General features: G+C 37.5%; 1 protein-coding gene across 1 annotated transcript in view; it reads left to right on the top strand.

Annotated features, from left to right (window-relative positions):
- The window catches only part of Aldh-III (Aldehyde dehydrogenase type III), a 260,715-nt gene that overhangs the window by 172,219 nt on the left and 67,102 nt on the right, over nt 1-21,394 (top strand). The window contains 1 exon segment of the mRNA XM_090371122.1: nt 1,232-1,302. Within this exon segment, the coding sequence (XP_090227248.1) occupies nt 1,232-1,302 (71 nt within the window).

Below are 21,394 nucleotides of genomic sequence, written 5' to 3'. Positions count from 1 at the left end.
CTTCATTCCTTTAGTAATTTTCTTGACATTTTAGTTTTTGATGATGTTTTCCAGATCATTATTGCATCCCTATTAAAATAAAAAAATTAGTATAGTTTTTAATAAGTTAAATTTATTTTTAATAAATATTTTGGGCTAAAGTGTCAGGCTGCGAGAAAATTTACAGATATATAGGTTAGTGCAAAAATATTATGTCCTTTTCATAATAGTCTTATCTTGAATTATTGCTAAAATCAGGGGTACATGGTGTTAAGTTTGAACATAAATCCAAATGGTAAGCTTTTTTTTTTTTTTTCAACATCAGCAATAAGCCCAATTCACAACTTTGTTATCATTATTGCTTGCATTTGGATTCATACCTTGTGCTTTATGATATTCACCACTAACATGCAAGGATTATCTAAAATGTGACTGATGTTTGCAGGTGTCTTCTTTTTCAGATGCTTAATGACATTGCTCATTGTATCCATTGTTATAGTAATATGTTTCTTCGAACCAGAAGCATCTTCAGCACTTGATTTTCTCTTATCAGCCATTTTTAAAGGGCAGATACATAAAAAAAAAAAAAAAAAACAGCAACAACCAACAATATGTAGCTTCCCATGATCACACTAGCATCGTAACATAGATTGAATAATTTTCAAGTTGTGAACTGCCACTAAAAAAAAAATAACCATTTGATAATTAACCATTATGCAATCACAGTTTTTCTATGTATTAACCTATAGTTGAAGAAACGTGGATTATACATGCACATTTTTTGATATATTTTGCCATATAAATAAATAATAATCGAGAAAAGAAACCATTTTATATAAATACAATAGTAATAATAATCAAGACCAGGTGGGCAGGAGCAGCAGTGTGTAGCACACGCTTCTTGATTAGACTCGGGTTCAAGCCCGTGACCACCAAATACGGAGGATGCGGAAAGGTCAGGGAATGACCACTGCATATCCCCAGAGCAATATGGCCTTAGTTGCTAATGCTCCTAAAAAACCAAATAACAACAACAGCAATAATAATCAAGGCATGAATCAATTTTATATCAGCCTGACCAGCCAGCTGGGTGCTGTAAGTGTGGAACTCCATCTTAAACTTGTTCCATAATTAGCAAATATTGTAAGAATGGAACGTTGGGTTGAGGACTGACTGTACTTTGGAAAAATTGCATATTATATTTTAATATTAATACTCTGAATTGATCCTAATATTTTACTGATATGTTTAGATATTTGGACCTATTCTGCCTATTATTACTGTAAGTGGACCTGGTGAAGCTGTTAAGATCATTAATTCTAAGTAAGTATTTAGTATCTTTTCAGATATATGTTTTGTGAATTATTACACTATGCATTTCTCAAGTGTTGGTAATGAATTATCATACATGCTTATTTTTCTATGGAAACAATATTATAAATTAGAGGTTAAGTCATCAACTTTGGGCTAGGTGTCCATTTTAATCAGGAAGTTATGTTGAACTCATATCTTAAATATTCTATCCGGATTATAAAATGTCTTAAACAAACACATAATAAAAATTAAAACATAATCATCAGTATGATATATAGATATATTTGCCACAAAGCACTGTGATGAATACATGAATAGGTTTATTTTTGTGCCATCTTGTTAGGAAAATCATTACCAAATGGTGCTAATTGTGTAGTGCTAGTTGCATGAATTGCCAGAATGAGGACTTACTATACTTATGAGAAAATAACAGGAAAAGTTTAACTGTAAAGTTTTGAGCCTAACTATGAAAGAAGCAAGTAAGAAAGATAAATACAGTAAGTGCCAGTTATAGTGATCACTGGTATTAGAATCAGCCACTTTATAGAATCAAATTTGAATGTTTCTTTGATATTGTTTTAAAGCACATTTCTGAAGGTCACATTTCTAGAGGTCACAACCATAAAACAAAAACTTTTTGGTTTATTGAGTTTTTTGTTTGTACAATCTGTTATAAATGGGTTATAACAGATACAATAAATGGTACAATCTGTTATAAACTCAATTTTATTGTATTTGCGATAATGCCAAATTCTGTGTGTTTTTCCGTTATTATGATGAAGTGTGTTTACCCTTCACTGAAATCTTCACTCATATAAAAAACATAAATAAATTTTCAGAATCTGCTTTTCATTACAATATCTAAACTTCAAAAACTTTTTACTCTATAAAAGTTGTGTTATTACCTATTTGTGCGTGCCATGTGCTTTGCCATGTGCTATTGATTGACACATCTTTTTTATACTATGTTTTAAATTTTACTACCAAAAAAAAAAAAAAAAAAAGTCAGTGAACAGAAGAGAATGAATTTGAGTGTCTGTGAAGTTTCCGAAACCTTCATTAGCAACTGTTTCAAAAAATGTGGATTAATTATTCATGATGGTCAACTAAGTCATGATACTGATCACGCTGAAAAGCCTGAAGACATGGGCGAACAAGAGTTTAATGATTGGGTGAACATAGATGGTGATCTAGAAATTATTACAGCTTTAATAGATGAAGAAATTGCCCAGTCTGTTACTGATAATATTTCCAAGGAGGGGGAAAAACGAGGATGAACCTGAACAAATTCCAGTTACAAAACAGAAAAATTGTGATACTGTAGCCATCCTGAGGAGAGTGTTGGAAGAAACTGGTGCAAGTGATCGTGAATATATAATATTTAAAAATCTATAAATAGACTTTGTAGTGATAATTTCAAGAAATCTAAAATAAGTGACTACTGTATTTTAAATTATAATCGTATTATAAAGTGTTATGTTTAATTAATATGTATATTAATTAAACTATGTATGTAAGTATAAATCTATTTTTATTTTGCTAACCTGCAGATAATATTCATCCAATTTTCATGTATCATTTAAATGGTAATAAAGTTAGCATTAGTAGAGGCATACGATGCAAGAAAGCAAGCTTATGCAGCATCAGCCAAAAAAAAAAAAAAGAGCTCAAATTTCATCCCTCCATTCATTTCAAATACCTGTCCAGCTCAGCCTTAAATTTATTTAGGCTATCGACTTTGACAACAAAAGATGGAAGTCTGTTCCCTCAATCAACCACTTGCTGGCTAAAGGCAAATTTCCGCACATCTATTCTACAACCCTCTTTCCTCAATTTGAATTTATGCCCTCAGGTGATTCTGAGCAAGAGGAAGAATCCCATCAGCATTGAGCATGCTCAAACCATTCAAGGCTTTATACACCTCAATCAATCACTTTGCAGGTGCCTAGTCTCCAGACACTGTAATCTGCAAAACTTAAGCCTTTCTGTATAAGAGCAATCCTTCGTTCCATTCGCTAATCTTGTCTTTCTCTGTACTTGTTCCAACAGGTCTACATCCTACTTAAAATGAGGTTTCCAGACCTGTATACAGTACTCAAGGTGTGGCCTGACCATTACCTTATACAAGGGGATAATCACCTCCTTATCCCTGCTAGAAAAATTCCTGTATATCATTGACAAGACACCATGAGCTACTCTTGTAGACCATCTGCACTGCTCAGAAAACTTCATATTTGCCTGCACAATTACCTCCAGGTCCTTTTCATTCTCTACCACTGTCAGTGTAGTACCACATAGTTGATATGTTACTCTGGGGTTACTGCTTCCCATATGTAATACTTTCAATACATTTATCAATGTTAAACTTCATTTGGCACCTCTCAGCCAATCTGCTCAACTTTTCTAGATCTTGTTCACAGCGTACTGTCATTAGTGTCTTTAACAACCCTGCCAACCTCGTATCATCTGCAAACTTGGACATTAAGCCTGATATACCATCATCAATATCATTTATAAATACACATAACAACAATGGACCCAACACTGAACGATGGTGGACTCCACTAATAACATTAGTCCACGAAGAGCCGTGTCCATTGATTACCACTGTCTTATCCCACTCAACCATCCCTTTATCCATAGCAGCAATTTGCCTCCAATGCTACACTGCTCCAATTTGTGCAGCAGTTTTTCGTGTGCAACAGAATCAAAAGCCTTTCTAAGATCCAAGTATATATTATCAGAGTTATTCCCTGCATCCAGTTCCTTTGTGACCACATCATAGTATCCAATCAAATTGGTCAGACAAGACTTCCCCTTAACAAAACCATGCTGTGCTCAAGCTATAACTGAAGTCTTGTCTAGCTGATCCTTCAGTGCTTCTTTAAACAGTGCCTCCATTAATTTCCCTAGAACAGAAATTAAACTAACAGGGCTATAATTACTTGTTTCGCCCTTTGATCCTCTTTGTGAATTGGGGTCACATTTGCACATTTCCATGGGTACCGCCCCTGAGTCCAAGAAAGCTCTCATAATTATGGCTAAGGGTTTGCTTACTTCCTTTGTTGCCTCCTTTAATATAACTGGATAGATCCCATCCACCCTGGGTGCCTTTTTTATGTTTATCTTCAACAATTTCTCCTCCACTTTCCTCTCAGTGATTACAAAATCATCTAGCTCACTGCCAGAGTTTAATTCACCTGTGGCATTCCCCTCCCTGAATAACTCCATGTGTGAATGTAGATGCAAAATACTCATTTAGTTTATTAGTCACCTGAGCAGGATCATCAACAGTTGAACCATCAATATCCAGTGGGCCAATCTGATTCATCCCTTTCCTTATAGAGTTTATGTAGGTAAAGAACTCTTTGCTGTTTTACTTTGCATCTTTTGCCAAAGATTTATCATAATCTGCCTTTGCCTGCCTAATCTCCTTTGTGACTTGGTTACAGACCAGCTTATATCTATCATAGGCTTCCATGTCACCCATTAATTTATATGTATCCCATGCATTTATATTTATATCCCATTTATATAATTTATATGTACCCCATGTCTTCTCTGCCACATGTCTCATTAGTTCATCTGACATCCGTTTAGGTTCTTAGTTGGTATGTAAAACCTAGTAACTTCCAAGATTAATTTTTTGAATGCTTCCCATTTTGAATTTGCTGTTGGTGACATCATCAGTTGTTCCAACCATATAGAATTTAAATACTGTCTCAGACCTCTGTAGTTGCCTTTACAAAAGCAAAAACCCTTCTCTTTACCTTTGATGGTAGTTACCTCTTTGAGTAAATCCCACTTCAGCACACTGTGATCACTGCCACCTAGTGATTCCATTATCTGCAGATTCTTAATGCATGAAGAATCATTACTGATAATCAGATCAAGAGTATTACTCTCTCTAGTTGCCTCTTGAACATGCTGATGTAGAAAACAATCAACCAGTAAATCCACAAAAAGCCTTGCTAGTGTGTGTGTGTGAGTGACCAACCCACAAATTCCAGTCAATATCCGGGAAATTAAAATCCCCTATTATAAGTCTCTCTGATTTACTGGCCCACTATTTCCCTGTACAGATTTTTTATTATACTTATCAGAGTCATTAGGCCTATAACACACTCCTACTCTCAATTTTGATCTCCCAGTGCTTGTCACACCAAACTGACTCGACACTGCACTGTCCAGCGATGTGAACTTGCTGTACCTCCTTGGATTTTGTGTTTCTTAACTAATAGCATAACCCCTCCTCCCTTCCTATCCTTCCTGTTCAAATTGTACTCCCCAAATTCCAGTTCTGTCTTCTTTATATCTGTGTGACACCACATCTTTGATATCTCAACAATATCTGCCTTTGCTGTTTTGACCAACACCTCAATTTCATCAAATTTATTTACCAAACTCCTAGCATTGGTGAAGTTTTGGTAATAAAGTGTAATTTCCTGATTTATGTCTTTATTTTTATAGCCTGTGGGTAAAATTCGTCAATTTTCGCTTTTTAGATCAAAATTCAATTTGCAAATGTGATCGCTATAACCAACGCTTACTGCACTTGGTAATTTTTATCTCCTTATTGATATGCTTCTGCCACTTTTTCTGTAAAATTTTAATCCTATCCTCAAAGAAGACGATTTCCAAGTTCTTTAAAAAGTAATAATTAGCAGCCGCAATACTTGAATTTCTATGAAAATGAGTCCTTGGAAAAGCTTTATCAAATTGACGTAAGGGTGGAAGTTTGTTAGTGCTAAATTATGTGGGTAAGTGGATGTTCAAGAAGTTCGAATTCATAGTGTTCCTTTCAGTTACTGAACAGTGTGGCGATACATTACTTTGGTGAAAAATGACTCCTTTTTGAGCTTTATTATATGCAACTTAAAAGATTGATATTTCCTGTGATGATTTTGCTCTTTTCTAAATAACCTACTAACACTAAATTCTCTCTGAATTTCATATGATTGATGCATCACCTTGTCTGCTGAAGGAATGCTTTGGGCTTCTTTTGGGAGAGAGATGAGTACTCCATCGTTCAGGCCACTGTTTTTCAACTAGTGTTCCATGAAATGCTCTTCAAAAATTAGCACTTTTCTTTGATGTTTTTGATGCACTTTTAAATAAAAAAGTGTACTCCTTATATCTATACATTAAAACAAGTTTTTGTACTGAAAATGAAATCAAGTTTATATAGATTTGTTGTTCTGATAGCTTTCCTTTACCAAAGTGTATCCCTAAACTCTTCAACATAATTGCCATACTTGCTCAGGTTCTTGTCATAGTAGGCAAGCAAATTGTCAAAGACGTGGCAGTAGAAACTGATGCTGTAGCAATCATTTTGACCACTTCTTGAATGGTTTCACCTGCATTTAAAAATGTGGGAGAAGGTGGAAATTAGGTACCAAGTTGAACAATGGGTGTGGGGGGGGGAATTCTCCCAGTGTCATTCACGGTCCAGTCTGGTTCATGTGCTACATGTGCATTGTCATAGTAGTATTTCTTTTGACAGAAGATATGGTGAATGGAATTCTTCAGTCAGTTCAGCTTGGTCTTGTGATCATATCAGGCCTATATGATTATTACACCGTTTGGGATGAAATACACCAAAACAACCCACTTCTCATCCCCAAAAATGACTGTGATCACCTTTCCTTTGCATTTTGCATTGTCTTGAACTTTTTTTTCTGGGTGTAGAAACACATTGCTTCCATACTAAGGATCTGCCTTAGCCTTAGGATAATAATAAGACAAAACCATATCTTATCCCTCCATGATGTGGCCCAAAAATGTATTGTTGCAGGTTGCTAAGCAGTGCCCATCTATGCTATTTTGTGCTTATCAGTCAATTGGCAAGGCACTCATCTGCTCCATGTGAACGGTGGAGAAATTTCTGCCTAACAACATGTGAGAGAGAGAGAGAGAGAGAGAGAGAGAGATCTGTCTGCCCATACTGCTGCATTGATGTCTTTAACATATTTATATATACTCAGCCCTGTTGTCACTCGTGCTCATCTGACCATTGGCAAATGCACAACACTTCTTTCATATGTGGTACTGATATGACATTAGTGCTGTATATAGCCATGAATTCCTGCTAGATTTCTATTGGTGAGATATGGCCTTTTCAAAGCAACTTAATTACTGCTGGCATCAGAATTGGTGTGCACACATTCATCATAGGCACTATCAGGGCTGTGGAACTGGACCCTGGAGCTGGAGCCAGTAAAAAAAAAAAAAAAAAAAACAACTGGCTCCTTGGCTCCAACTAATTTGATCAGTCATAATCATGAGGTTGGCACATATACTGTGCTGCCAATTTATTAAGTACACCCCTGCTGTGCACACATTGTTTTGTTTGTCCCACAATATTGCAAGTCACATGACCACAGTTGTGGATATAAATGCAGCAGAACAACCTTTCTAGTATCAGTTAAGCATACAAACCGTAGCAAGAATGGGGAAAAAGAGTGATCGAACGGACTTCAAATGTGGCATGGTAGTAGGCGCAAGACGTGGTGGACAAAGCATCTCTGAAATGGCAGTTCTCCTGAACTTTTCACGCACCACAGTTTCAAGGGTGTATCGAGAATGGTGCAACGAACAGAAAACATCCTGGCACTCCTGTGGAAGAAAATCGCTTGTTGATGAGAGGTCAGAAGATGATGGCTAGAATTGTGCAAGCAAAGAGATGGGCCACAATGTCGCACATCACGTCAGAATACAACCTTGGTGCGCAGAACAAAATATCGCAACGTACCACTAGTCGCACTTTGTCACCAATGGGCTACAACAGCTGACAGCCATATCACGTACCTTTGTTATCAATGAAAAACAAGAGAGCACACCTCCTGTGGGCAAGCAACACCAGCACTGGACTATCGAGGATTGGAAAACAGTTGCTTGGTCTTATGAGTCAAAGTTCCTGGTGCATCATGTTGATGGAAGGCTCAGAATTTGGCGAAAACAACATGAATCCATGGACCCATCATGTCTGGCAACTACTGTGCAAGGAAGTGGGTACAGTGTTATGGTGTGGGGAATGTTTTCTTGGCACGTTGTGTCCATTGATACCCATAGATTCACGTCTGAATGCCATATTGTACGTAAACATCGTTGCTGACCAAGTGAAACTGTTCATGTTAACAGTTTATCCTCAGTCAGATGGTTACTTCCAGCAGGATAATGCGCTGGTGTACAAAGCCTGAATCACTATGGATTGGTTCCAGGAACATGACAATGACTTTTCTTTGCTGCAGTGGCCCACTCAGTCTGCGGATCTCAATCCTATTGAACATCTTTGGGATGAGCTGGAAATGGCTGTTTGCTGCAGGCCTACACCTCCGTCGAATCTCAAGGAACTGCGTGACACACTCATGTCTGCATGGTACTCCATTCCTGCACAACGTTTTCAGCATCTTGTTCAATCCAAAGATGTTTAAGACGAATTAAGACTGTTTTGAAGGCTAAAAGAGGGTCAACCTGCTACTAGATATGTGTACATAATAAAGTGGCAGCACAGTGTATGTTATATGCTTCATGGTGTAATTTCATTTCCCTGCTCTTTTTGTTTACTAATTTTTTTTTTTTTTTTGTCTAAACAGTGAGTGGTTATCGAATAATGCACATTTTTTTTTTTTTTTTCAGAAATGCCAAAAGTGTGGAAGCCCTCTACAATGAACAAAGAATCTAGAACAAAGTCTAATGTATTTGAATACTTTATGGTCACTGAATATGATAAATAATATATTTGCACATGCCAAGTCAATGATACTGATGGCGAGATTTTGACTTGTGGAGCAAAAATTAGTAAAACTTTGACCAATAAAATCAAGTTTTTCAACATATGCCCAACATACTAGCGAGTACCATCATCAACTAGTGAAAGACATTCTGCAAGAGTTGGAAATAAGAAAGGAGCATATATTGTGCATTGTGACTGATAATGCCTCCAACATGTCAAGTACCATTGAATGTTAAATGAAGACTAAGAGAGAGAGGTGATTCAATAACAGATGATGAAAGAGATGAATCAAGTGGTGAGACTCCAGAATTAGAACCTTATGATGACGTAGAAGCAGAACTGGATTTAAGTGACATCATGAATGAAATTTCAAGCCTCTTGAGAGTCCAGCATACGTTGCGGTGTTCATACTTTACAGCTGGCAATTTGTGATGGCTTAGGAAACAAACATGCAACTTCTCTTGTAAGTAAGGTGAGACAGGTTGTACTAGCTGCTAGAAAGCCAAAAATAGAAGCAATAATTAAATGGCATACTGGAAAAGTAGCAATTTTGGATCAAGCTACTAGGTGGGGTAGCACATATACAATGATAGACAGCTTACTGGAACTGAAGCTCGTGGCATGGATGGGTACTGGGAAGCAGCCTTCCTGGCGATCGCTGCTTCTTGGTAGCTAAATGGCCCGAAACAACACACACACACTGCACTCATTTCTGACCATTGTACAGATTTTTGTATATCATCAGAGAACCATGGGTGAGATGAACTAATGTTTAGGGGCCGCCTTACATAAGACACAACACTTGTCCACATATTCTTATACATACATATCCTTATTTACATGGCCAATCCTGAACTAACACTAACAGAAGTACTGTGGGACCAGGTGCAGAAACTTAAAAACTTGCTTTACCAACCACCTACTACTACAAAGAAAATTCAAGGTGAAGACTTCACTTCTGGTCAGTTCCTAAACAAATGGAGGCCTCTGCTCTACTGCTTCTCCAAGATATATGGTCCCATAGCTGAAGGTGTCATTTCCCAATAAAGATTTTTCTTTATTGGGAAATTATGTAATATTAGCTAGTGTTTATGTTGATCTCAAAGTACAGATGTTTATTAACAGATGGACAACAAAGCAAAGCAAGGAAGCTTTGTGATATAGCACTCAGAATAAGAAACCCTCAAGAATGCCCAGCCCCAGGAGGTGAAATACAAAGCAATGCACCATCATCATCATCTAATACTAATTCTGAAGATGAGTTTGATTTTGTAAAGATTATTGACAAACAGCATAGCTCGATAAGCTGTTGACTGGAATTAGAAAAAGTCATACCACATGTTACTCCTATTAGTACATTGACTAAATTTAAGTTAGAAGTATGTGTCCCTCACTGAAGTTTTAAAAAATTGATTGTCAATCAAAGATGTCAGTAAAAGATGCAATATTAAAGTACCCTAAAATCATATGAGATGTTGCACAACTGGTGTTTGCATTGCCCCTACTCAAGCCATTGTAGAGCATTTATTTTCGCTCTAAAAATCATTAAATCAGATTTGAAAGCATCAGTGAAAGAGGACTTGCTTGAGGCAATCTTGTTCTTAAGAACAAACTGCTATACATAATTAAAAATTTGAAAATTCAGTTTTTAAGGGAATTAAAGTTAATTTGTATGTTTTTATATGGCAAATATAAGTCAATGTTTTTTTTCTATAATTCAATAAGTTGTTTTCAATTCATTTTTGTTCCTTTTGTTCATTAAATTAAAGGTCAAATTTTTTAGTCTATAATGTAAAGATCATTCCAACAGTGTTTTCATTTGTCAGTCGGGCATGATAATTGCTCACTTCTACAGTTCAAAACTAAATCAAGATTTTGAAAAATTAAAGGAGCTGGAGCCAAAAATTTGATAAATTAAAGGAGCCAGAGATGGAGCTGCAAAATTTTCTTCCAGCTCCACAGCCCTGGGTACTATGTTCTCACTAATGTGCCAGTGTGCATGTGCATTTGTCTTCCACCTAATGGTGGGACACTGTGACAAATCCTTGAGTTACAGCTGTAGTGGGACATCATGACAAATTCTTGAGTTATTTTTTTAATGATGGATAAAATAGGGAAAGGCCTCCGTAGCCGAGTGGGCAAGAGCGGGAGTGCAGTAGCACACGCTCTTTGAGTAGACCGGGGTTCAAGCCTCTGACTGCTGAATACGGTCGATCTGCCAACACGCACTGGACCAGCGTGGCAGATTATGGTCCATTTCCCTCAGCATGAATTGTTGAGGAGGCTTCCATCCTGCAGTGGGTTGATAATGGCTGCACTTTACTTTATTTTATTTTTTAAAATAGGGAACCTTACTTTTTGAATTTTGCTTATACATCAAAATTGTTGAGATGTCAGAAGTTTGTCAGTCTAACATGGCAAAACTTTATGAATTCCTAGGTGGCTACTCAGAACATGATCTTTTTCATAATGGCATCTTAAGGGTGCTTGTTCGCTGTGTTGCTATTCAGACTTCTACCTACCATTGTTACATCATATATATAATTGACAATTTCAGTTGTGGTGTGAGTTGAAATTCTCCTGGATCTTGTATCATATTCAAGGTTATCCTTTCTGTGATGGCATTTAGATATGTACCTTATTACTGTTGAATATTATAGGAAATCATCACCTAATGTATTCATCATTAAGGACATATATTCTGATATGCATTCTTGAGTGTTAACTGAAGAGAACATATATCAGGATATTGACTTTCTCCAGTCCAACTTTCCTAACAGTGAGATAATTTTTGTTTGGTGATTTTAATGTTCATTTTAACGATCCAGCTGGTCAAGATTGCTGAGTCTTTTGCAATTACTAATGAACCTTGCACAGATTGTTCATTTACCTACAAGAATGAGTGAACTATATACTAGTGAGTACCTGGTCTGCCTCCACGGGGCGAAAGTGCGACAACGTCGGGCCTCAGTAGGGGTCTGGTGGCTAAATGACCAGATGAACAACGGTACAAGGCATTACACATATACAAAGTCCATACACTTTTGAATCTCTGGATTTTCCAGTCAACTGGTTCACCCACAATGCAAACTATGCGGAGATGGGGGAAACCCTGGTGCCGCTTGACCCTAAACACTCTTTACACTTTACCTACAAGAATACCGGACAATCCTAACCATACAGTAGTAGTAGCAGTGGCATGTGATGCAAGAAAGCAAGTGTATGAGCTTATGCAGCATCAGCCAAAAAAAAAAAATCACACCATTCCCTCGTCACAGTCAACATGCTTGATCTTTTTTTCACCAACAGCCCTTCTAAGTACGCCGTCGAAGTGAGTGGTCCTTTAGGCACCTCAGATCACACAACTTGGTTATTGTCTCTTCTCCAATGGAGCCTTTATCTCATGGCTATTCCCAATCTCGTATTGTTTGGCATTACAAGAATGCAAAGTGGGATGACCTGCGAGATTTCTTTTCTTCTTTCCATTGGTTGGTTTACTGTTTTAAAACTTATGATGTCAATATTTGCTCAGATCGTGTCAGTGAAATTATTCTTGTAGGAATGGAATCCTTTATGCCACACTCCACTTCAAAATCTCGTCCTTTATCTAAACCTCGGTTTTCCAATAAAGGTGCTAAGGCTGTTCAAGAGAAATTATCTCTTAAACAGCCTTGTTTCTCTTGAAACAAGCCAATTACGTTGCATATCGTAATTGGCTTGTTTCCAATTCTTCAATTTCATTTTCTGCCTACACCAAAGCTCGCTACATAAAGCAGTTATTAATCAGTCCAAACTAGATTTTGAACAGTCTAAGAGTAGAAAACTTGCTTCTTGCCCTAATGTTAGCCGAGGATTCTGGTCTCTTGCTAAAGCTATTGGCCACAACTTTTGCCCATCTCTGTCAAAACCAGATGGTTGTGTTGTCACTTCAGCCAAGGATAAAACTGACCTTCTAACATCCCATTTTTCTTCCAACTTATGTATTAATGATCTTGGTAAAACACCTCCCACCATTCCCAACATGCTCCATTCAGTGCCTCCTGTGGTCTTCAGACAAAAGGATGTTAGAAAGATTTTGATGAATCTTGATGCTAAGAAAGCTCCAAGTACTGATGGTATTTCTCCACTTGTTCTCAAAATCTGTGTTCCTGAATTAACTCCTGTTCTTTTGCCGCCTTTTTTCACTTTCTTATTCCAAAGGTGTTTTTCCTTCTGCTTGAAAATTTGCTCATATCCAGCCAGGTCCTAAAAAGGGTGACAAATCCCTCCCATCCAATTATCGTCCCATTGCAATTACTTCTACTCTTTCTAAAGTAATGGAGAAATCAATTAACTGCCAACTCACCTACTTAGAAACCTTCCGTCTGATCATGGATCGCCAATATGGATTCCGTCAGTGCTGATCCACTGGTGATATTCTGGCTTATGTTACAACTTTATGGACAAATTCAATGGAAAAGTTCGGTGAAACACAAGCAGTTGCTCTTGACATCTCAAAGGCTTTTGATCGTTTTTGGCATAAAGGCCTTCTAAACAAGCTTCCATCTTATGGTTTGCCAACTGTTTTTTGTAATTGGTTATCCACTTTTCTCTCTGATTGCTCAATGAGGATGATGGTAGATGACTCTCTGTCTTCTAACTTCTCCACTAATGCTGGTGTCCCCCAAAGTTCAGTTCTTTCCCCCCACTCTTTTCCTCTTGTATGTTAATGACCTTCCATTGACTGGAAATCCTATCCATAGTTTTGCCAATGATAGCACACTGCATTTCACTTTCCATTTTGAAAAACCTTCCCTGCTCAATCAGCTTCAACTTCTCGAATATCCGCTACCAATTCTTTAAATGCTGATCTCCGGGTAATTCTCTAGTGGGGCAAAGACAACTTAGTTGATTTCGATCCTTCTAAAACTCAGTCTTGTCTTATATCTTGCAAAAAGGATTCTTTTGCTCCTATGCTTATCTTTTGTCACACTCCAATTTCTAGGCAAAATGATATATCTCTTTTGTGGATTACCCTGACTTCTAATCTCTCTTGATACAAGCATATTACAAATATTGCTTCCTCCCCATCTAAAAAACTTGGTTTGCTTTTTTGCTCTCGGCATTACTTTTCTTCCAAACAGCTGTTCACTCTGTACAAATTGCAAATCTGCCCTCCCATGGAATACTGTTTCCACATCTGGGTTGGTGTCCCCAAAACCTCTCTCAGGCTTCTAGATTCCATTCAGAAGAGGGCAGTTAGGTTAATTAATGACTTCTCTCTAACAGAGTCTCTCCACTTGCTGTCTCATAGATGTACTGTTTCTGCTGCATGCCTTTTCTACAGATACTTCCATGGGCACTGTTCATCTGAATTGGCTTCTATCATTCCCACTCTCTCTTTCAAAACAGTCGGAACACGTGCCGCCATCAGCGAACATGCATTTACTGCCCAACTTCAAACTCACAGAACCAACTTTTCATCTTCCTCATTTATTCATTCAACTGCTGTTTTCTGGAACAATCTTCCTTCATATGTATTTCCTGAAAATTACAGTCTACAGAAGTTCAAGTCTAATATCAACAAATATCTTCTTTCATCTTCTCAACCTCAAACTCAAGCATGGTACTAAGTACTATAGGTTCTAATACCTCTTGTGTTTGGGGGTTTCATAAAAAAAAAAACAAAATGTAAATCTTAATGTCATTAAAATCTGTTATAGACTGTGGATGTTGTTCAGGGTATAGCAGAAAGTATCTCACTATGATAGTGTAAATCTGTTCTGGACAATCAACCATTCTTTTGCCGTTTCCCTCCATTCTTTCCATCCTCTTTTTTATTATATCCTAAGTGCTAGCTGGGAGCTGATTTTCCTCTAATGCTTACCTGCACTGTTGATCAACCTTCCTATTGGCTTGCCTCTAGAACTGTTACCATTCATTTTTGCTTTGAACTTCTGTTTAGATAATGTTCTTTCTCCCATTCTTTCTATACATCTAATACCATCTGAAGTTTGCTTTACTTAAACCTTTGATTGATTTTTGCCAACCTAAGATTTTTTTCTTATTTCTTTTTTAGTAAAATGGTCTTGCCATTGCTTCTGGTTAATAGTTTTATTTATTTTATTAAAACCCTTCTTAAGATTCTAATTTTTGATTAATTCCTGTATTTCATACCAGCTTTTCAACCCATGGACTTACAAACTGTTCTATAAACAGCCAATTTTATCTTTTGGCTAATTTCTTTTTTCCTCCAAATGAATTTGTTTAACTGACTCCCTACACTTCCTACTTTATTTCTTCTGTTGTTTATTTTTGTGCCTGACCTCCAATTTTCTTAGACTCTTCCTAGATATAAAAAATTCATAACTTTTCTAGTATTTGGTTATTTAATCTGCACTCTAAATTTTCCTTATCGCCTCAAACTTTCACAAATTTTGTTTTTGCGTAAATAATTTTCATGCCAGATTGACAATAACCTGTGATATTTTTGAAGATCTTGCAAGTTTGCTGTTTCAGAGCTAAGAAATTACAACTAAATAAACAGTAATAAAAATTAAAGAATTATCATAATAAATATATAAAATTGGTATTGTTGCAAGTGGAGTTAAGAATAAAGATATACAACAATAAGTCAAAGTTTTTGAACCATGATTTTGCATGTACGCACGCACACACACACACACAAAGAATTACAGCCAAAAGTGATAGAATTTGGTAATAGTATCAATATAATTAGCATTGGTCTAGGCTGCTACAGGGAACATCCTCAGGGGATTATCTGCAATTTTTGATTGCAAAAATATGTACTAGCATTACCATTAGTAGGGTATTATTTGATGCAAGAAAGCAAGATTATATACCATCAGCCAAAAAAAAAATAATAAAAATAAAAAACCCCTTCCCATTTCACTCACCCATTCACTTGAAATGTTTGTCTAGTTCTGCCTTCAACTTATTTAAGTTGCTAACCTCCACTACGACAGAAGGACATTTGTTCCAGCTATCAAAAAACTGCTGGCTAAAGGCCAATTCTGCACATTCATTCTACAATTGTCTTTCCTCAATTTGAATTTGTGCTCCCTAAGGTGAGTAATCTGAGAAGGAGGAAGAACCCCATTAGCATTGAGCTTGCTCAATCCATTCGAGGCCTTATACACCTCAATTAGATTACCTCGTAGGTGCCTAGGCTCCAGAAGCTGCAATTTGCAGAACGTTAGCCTTTCTTGGTAACACCAACCTTTTGTTCCACAGCTCTACATCTTTCCTAAAATGAGGCGTTCAGATCTGTGTACAGTACTCCAGGTGTGGCGTTGACCATTGCCTTATACAAGAGGACAATCACCCCCTTATCAATGCTAGCAAAATTCCTGTATATCATTGACAAGACAACATGAGCTACTCTTGCAGCCTTTTTGCACTGTTCAGAGAACTTCATATCTGACTGCACAATTACCCCCAGATCCTTTTCATTCTCAACTAACCTAAGTGTAGGACCACCCAGTTGATATGGTACTCTGGGGTTACTGCTACCCATATGCAGTACTTTACACTTGTCACTATTAAACTTCAGTTGCCACCTCTCAGCTCATCTGCTCAACTTTTCCAGATCTCGTTGCAGTAGCGTACTTTCATTACTGTCATTAACAACATATGCAGTACTTTACACTTGTCAATATTAAACTTCAGTTGCCACCTCTCAGCTCATCTGCTCAACTTTTCCAGATCTCGTTGCAGTAGCATACTTTCATTACTGTCATTAACAACACTGCCAACTTTTGTATTGTCTGCAAACTTAGACATTAACCCTGATGTGCCTTCATCAATATCATTGATAAATACAGAATATAAAGGCCCTTCCCTTTACCCCTGATGGTAGTTACATCTACGTAAAACCCACATCAATAAACAGTGATCACTGCCACCTAGTGGTTCCTTTAAATGCAGATTCTTAACACATGAAGACTCACTGCTGATAATCAGATCAAGGGTATTACTCCCTCTGGTCGCCTCTCGGACATGTTTTTGAAGAAAACAGTCATCTAATAAATCCTTGTCTTGCTAGTGTGTGAGTGACCAACTCACACAAGTCTGGCTAGTGTTGTGAGTGACCAACCCACAAGTTCCAGTTAATATCTGGGAAGTTAAAATCCCCCATTATAACACAATCTGATTTACTGGCCCCCTCTATTTCTCTGCACAATTGCTCATTATACTCATCAGATTCATTACACCTATAACTCACACCTACTCTCATTTTCCCTTTCTCTGTGCTCATGTCACACCACACTGACTCAGCATTACATTGTCCACCAATGTCAACTGGATGCACTTCCTTAGATTTTGTTTCTTAACGAACAGCATAACCCCTCCTCCCTTTCTGTGCTGTCTATCCTTTTTGTACTCCCCAAATTCCACTTCTGCACTGCTTCTATCCGTGTGGCATCTCTGATATCCCAGTAATATCCACTGTTGATGTCTTGACCAGCACTTCAAATTTATCAAAATTATTTACTATACTCCTAGCATTGGTGTACATGCAAGTGTACATACATCTATTCTTACTCTTAGCTACCCTAACACAACCCATGTATCAATTTGTCCCATGATGACTTCCAGTAGCCCTTGAAATCCTCTGGACCTCGGTTTGCAGGCTGCTGCTCATTCCAATAGCAGTGCATGTATCACTTTCACTTCTGCCTGTGGCTACTATTAGTCTGAATCCTTGCAAGCTAGCAGTTTTCCGACCGACCTAACACTGCCTCGATAGCATTAGCAAATATTCTTGCACCCTTAATATTTAAGTGTATCCCAACCAGGTAGAACCAATCTCTGCTGTTAACAAGCACAGATCATGTTGAGAAAAATTCTACCCCATGAACCTTAAATAATCTCTCGAATTGATTTTTTATTTTTTTTTATGTAAAACCCAAACATGAGAGGTATTAGAACCTATAGTATTTAATACTGTGCTTGGGTTGGAGGTTGAGAAGACGAAAGAAGATATTTGTTGACATTGGACTTGAACTTCTGTAGACTGTAATTTTTAGGAAATACGTATGAAGGAAGTTGTTCCATAAAACAGCAGTTGAATGAATAAACAAGGAAGATGAAAAGTTGGTTCTGTGAGTTTGAAGTTGGACAGTAAATGGATGTTGGCTGGTGGCAGCACATGTTTGGACTGTTTTGAAAATGAGAGTGGGAATTATAGAAGCCAGTTCAGAAGAAGAGTGCCCATGGAAATATCTGTTGAAAAGGCATGCAGCAGAAACAGTATGTCTATGAGACAGCGAGTGGAGAGACTGTGTTAGAGATGAATCATTAATTAACCTAACTGCCCTCTTCTGAATGGAATCTAGAAGCCTGAGAGAGAGGTTTTGGATGCCTCACCCCAGATGTGGGAACAATATTCCCTGGTAGGGCAGATTTGTGATTTGTACAGAGTGAACAGCTGTTTGGAAGAAAAGTAACGCCGAGAGCGAAAGAGAAAACCAAGTTTTTTAGATGCAGAGGAAGCAATATTTGTAATGTGCTTGTGCCAAGAGAAAAAGAGAGAGAGAGAGAGAGAGAGAGATTAGAAGTCAGGGTAATTCCCAAAAGAGATATATCATTTTTCCTAGAAATTAGAGTGTGACCAAAGATAAGCAGAGGAGCAGAAGAATCCTTTTTGCAAGATATAAGACGACTGCATTTTAGAAGGATTGAAATCAACTAAGTTGTCTTTGCCCCACTGGAGAATTATCTGGAGATTGGCATTTAAGGAATTGGCGGCAGATTTTCGAGAAGTTGAAGCTGATTGAGCAGGGCAAGGTTTCTCAAAATGGAAAGTGGAATACAATGTGCTATCATTGTGAAAACTGTGGATAGGATTTCCAGTCAATGGAAGATCATTAATATACAAGAGGAAAAGAGTGGGGGAAAGGACTGAATCTTTAGGGACACCGGCATTAGTGGAGAAGTTAAAGACAGAGAGCCATCTACTATCATCCTCAGTAAGCGATCAGAGAGAAAACTGGATAACCAATTAAAAGAAACAGTTGGCAAGCCATAAGATGCAAGCTTGTTTAGAAGACCTTTATGCCAAAGACGATCGAAAGACTTTGAGATGTCAAGAGCGACTGCTTGTGTTTCACCTTACTTTTCCATTGAATTAGTCCATACCTGGGTAACATAAGCCAGAATATCACAAGTGGATCAACACTGACAGAATGCATGCTGGCAATCAATTGGACAGAAGGTTTTTAGGTAGTTTAAGAGTTGGCGGTTCATTGATTTCTCCATTACTTTAGTAAGAGTAGAAGTAATTGCAATGGGACGATAATTGGATGGGAGGGATTTGTCATCCTTTTTAGGAACTGGCTGGATATGAGCAAATTTCCAAGCAGAAGGAAAAATACCTTTGGAATGAGAAAGTGAAAAAAGGTGACAAAGAACAGGAGTAAATTCAGGAACACAGGTTTTGAGAACAAGTATAGAAATACCATCGGGATCTGGAGCTTTCTTAGAATCAAGATTTGTCAAAATCCTTCTGACATCCTTTTGATGGAATGCCACAGGAGGCATTCAAAGGAGTGTGTTGGGAATGGTGGGAGGTGTTTTACCAAGATCATTAATACATGAGTTGGAAGAAAAATGGGATGCTAGCAGGTCAGCTTTATCCTTGGCTGATGTGACAACAGAACCATCTGGTTTGGACAGAGGTGTGGTAACAGAGATTTTATTTTTTTTGTGTGTTTTTGTATGGGTGGCTTCTCGAACAGAAATTCTTCTCCGCCTCGTTGCTCTGTTTAGTTTTTACAGACTCTGGCAAGGTAAGGCCAGTGTGTATTGTGTAAAAAAATTAATAAATAAAAATTTTAAAAAATAAATAAATAAAATAAATAAATAAAAATAAAACTTTTTTTCCCCCCCTCTCTTTCTCGCCTTCCTTTTCATCTATCTTCATCCATCATTGGATGTTCCTATGTGAGTAGCAGAGATGGGCAAAAGTTGCACCCAATAGCTTTGGCAAGAGACCAGAATGCTCGGCTACCATTAGGGCAAGAAGCAAGTTTTCTACTCATAGCCTGTTCAAAATCTAGTTTGGACTGATTAATAACTGCATTACAGTTGTTGCGAGCATTGGTGTAGGCAGAAAATGAAACTGAAGAATTAGAAACAAGCCAATTATGATATGCAACATTCTTCTCTTGGACAGCCTTAGCACAATTATAAGAAAACCAAGGTTTAGATAAAGGATGAGATTTTAAAGTGGAGTGTGGGATAAAGGATTCCATTCCTGCAAGAATAATTTCTCTGACATGACCTGAGCAAAAGTTGACATCAGAAGTTTTGAAGTCTAGTAATCCGACCAAGGAAAAGAAATCTCGCAGGTCATCCCATTTTGCATTCTTGTAATGCCAAACAATACGAGGTTGGGAATAGCCATGAGATAAATGCTCCATTGGAGAAGAGACAATCGCCAAGTTGTGATCTGAGGTGCCTAAAGGATCTTTCACTTCGACCGTGTACTTAGAAGTTTTGTTTGTGAGAAAAAGATCAAGTGTGTTGACTATATGATTAGGATTGTCCGGTATTGTTGTAGGTAAATGAACAATCTGTGCAAGATCATTAGTAATTGCAAAAGCCTCAGCATCTCGACCAGCTGGGTCGGTGTGACTAGAAAATGGAAGCCAGCCAGAGTTGTGAACATTAAAATCACCAAGGAAAATTACCTCACTGTTAGGAAAGTTGGACTGGATAAAGTCAAGTTGCAAAGAGAGGAAGTCAAAGAGCTCCATGTGATTAGTGGGGTTGGGAGAACAGTAGACACAACAACAGATGAATTTGACACAATGAGGTAGAGAGATTTTAAGCCAGAGAAGATCGAAAAGAGAAGATTCCAAATTACGAAGTCTCTGACAGGGAATATCGGAACGGACATATGCACAAGTACCACCTTTGAGGAAAAATGAATCATACAGCGAATAATTTGGCCAACTGAGATGAGCAGCAGTTGAATCAACCGTTAACTGAGATTCTGTCAGAAAAAGTACATGGGGTTTGGCAGACTTCAAGTGGAACTGGACATCGTTGAGATTAGAATTGAGACCACGCATATTTGTGAAATGAATTAGGAAGTGTTTGGAAGGTTTAGATCTTTTCGCAGATAAGCTTACTCTATTATTTTGACAATTCATGGTGTATTCAATAGTAAGAAAAAAGTGGGTGGGGCATGCTGTATGAAGTAATGAAATTTTTGGATATGGTGTACACATGGTAAGAATATATAAGAACATATACAAGAATATGTATGTACAAGAATACAAGGTAAGAATATATACAAGAATATATATGAAATTTTTGGATATGGTGTACACATGGTAAGAATATAAGAACTCTTAAGGT

This window comes from Mastigoproctus giganteus, chromosome 4 (genome assembly GCF_048544385.1).
Source record: "Mastigoproctus giganteus isolate SK-2022 chromosome 4, ASM4854438v1, whole genome shotgun sequence".
NCBI classification, from domain to species: Eukaryota; Metazoa; Arthropoda; class Arachnida; order Uropygi; family Thelyphonidae; genus Mastigoproctus; species Mastigoproctus giganteus.
The sequence above is the reverse complement of the archived record's forward strand: the minus strand, read 5'-3'. Positions and strand labels throughout refer to the sequence as shown.